We start from the raw sequence: 1,277 nt of genomic DNA, 5'->3' as shown, positions 1-1,277 counted from the left end.
GATCTTTTTACTCAGAGCTGCAAAAGTCTTTGTGGTTTTCATCCCTGTTGTCCCGATTTCGTCCAACCAAGGTTTCCACACACAAAAATCCGATGTCTCTCTAAATTCACTTTTTACTTTACTTGCACTTTAATTTTGCTTTTGGGTTGTTTAATTAACTTTTATTTTGATAAATTTAATTTAAGCAAAAATTGAAAAATATAAAAAGTTGAACATATTCACCCCTCGAGGTTGTTTATCCATATTATATCACACAACCATTCTGTAGCTCACAGTTGGTAACCGAGACATCCTCGTTCCCCATATTATTTGAAAAAGAGGGGCCCTCTAATGGATGTCACAAGAGACAATGAAATTAATTAAATAAAATATGAAAAGCCTAATAAATTATTTGCTTTTAACAGCTCTTCACAAGGGTTTTAGAGAAACCCCAGTTGACAGCAACTCTTGATTCTCTATCCTCAGCCAGTATCCTCTCCAGCTCGCTTGGTCTGCAAGGGAATGTTAGTGCACCTTCATGATCGAAACCATACTCTTCGGCTGCTTGCTCCAACATTCTCGAGAAAGATGGGTTGGTCAGAAAGCTCAATGGAACGATGAATCTCTTGAGTTCATCGTCGTCCACTGCCATCACCGCAAAGTGCCCTTCCTTCACGTCCTGCGGCACATTCATGGAGTCATTAACATCTTCAAACTCGTCCGAATTAGAGGCCGGTTTCTTGCCCCGTAAAAGACTCTTTTGTAGTTTTTCTACAACAATCTTGAGCTTTATAATGCTATTCTTCTTCTTATTAGCACTGGTTCTGAAGTTAACCATGGCTAGCTATAGATTTGTTTCTTCTTTTTTCTTTTTTCTTTTTCTAAAACTCAGTGAGTGCGTTTTCTTAGCTTCCATATTTATATTGTAAGAGCTGGTTCAAGAGATAAGGTGAACGTACGCATATGAGAGATGGAGAGAGATAGGGGACATGGTCCGACTGACTTCGGTGTAAATATGGGAGAACAGTGCATGTGAGTGAACTCTCATCCCAACCCATGAAACGTCCATTTTAACCAGTCATGTTTGTCTCCCAATTATTTATACTTCTATCTTTGTTCAATCAATTTAATTGGTCAAGTCTTAGTTTCCTATATATATCTATGCTATTTAAGTACTAGTGTTGCACGTTTTATTATTAATTTCTTGTAAATAATTAGATTTATGAAATAAAACCTAACAAAGTCAAAAATTGAAAAAGGAGAAAAAATATCTCGAGGTGATAGTAGTAATTAAAAGT

General features: G+C 36.6%; 1 protein-coding gene across 1 annotated transcript; it reads right to left on the bottom strand.

Moving 5' to 3' along the window:
* Nucleotides 1–397: 397 nt before the first annotated feature.
* Nucleotides 398–981, bottom strand: LOC132309083 (protein SMALL AUXIN UP-REGULATED RNA 51-like). The gene has a single exon (XM_059807436.1). The coding sequence runs from the start codon at nt 815–817 to the stop codon at nt 398–400; it is 420 nt and encodes a 139-aa protein (XP_059663419.1). The 5' UTR covers nt 818–981.
* Between the last annotated feature and the right edge of the window lie 296 nt (nt 982–1,277).

Source organism: Cornus florida, unplaced genomic scaffold (genome assembly GCF_030987335.1).
Source record: "Cornus florida cultivar Cherokee Brave unplaced genomic scaffold, ASM3098733v1 CherokeeBrave_3.0.0_Hap2_Chr05, whole genome shotgun sequence".
Classification (NCBI taxonomy): domain Eukaryota; kingdom Viridiplantae; phylum Streptophyta; class Magnoliopsida; order Cornales; family Cornaceae; genus Cornus; species Cornus florida.
The sequence above is the reverse complement of the archived record's forward strand: the minus strand, read 5'-3'. Positions and strand labels throughout refer to the sequence as shown.

Coding starts and splice junctions, on each gene's coding strand:
- LOC132309083 (XM_059807436.1), bottom strand. CDS start 817: ATGGTTAACTTCAGAACCAGTGCTAATAAGAAGAAGAATAGCATTATA.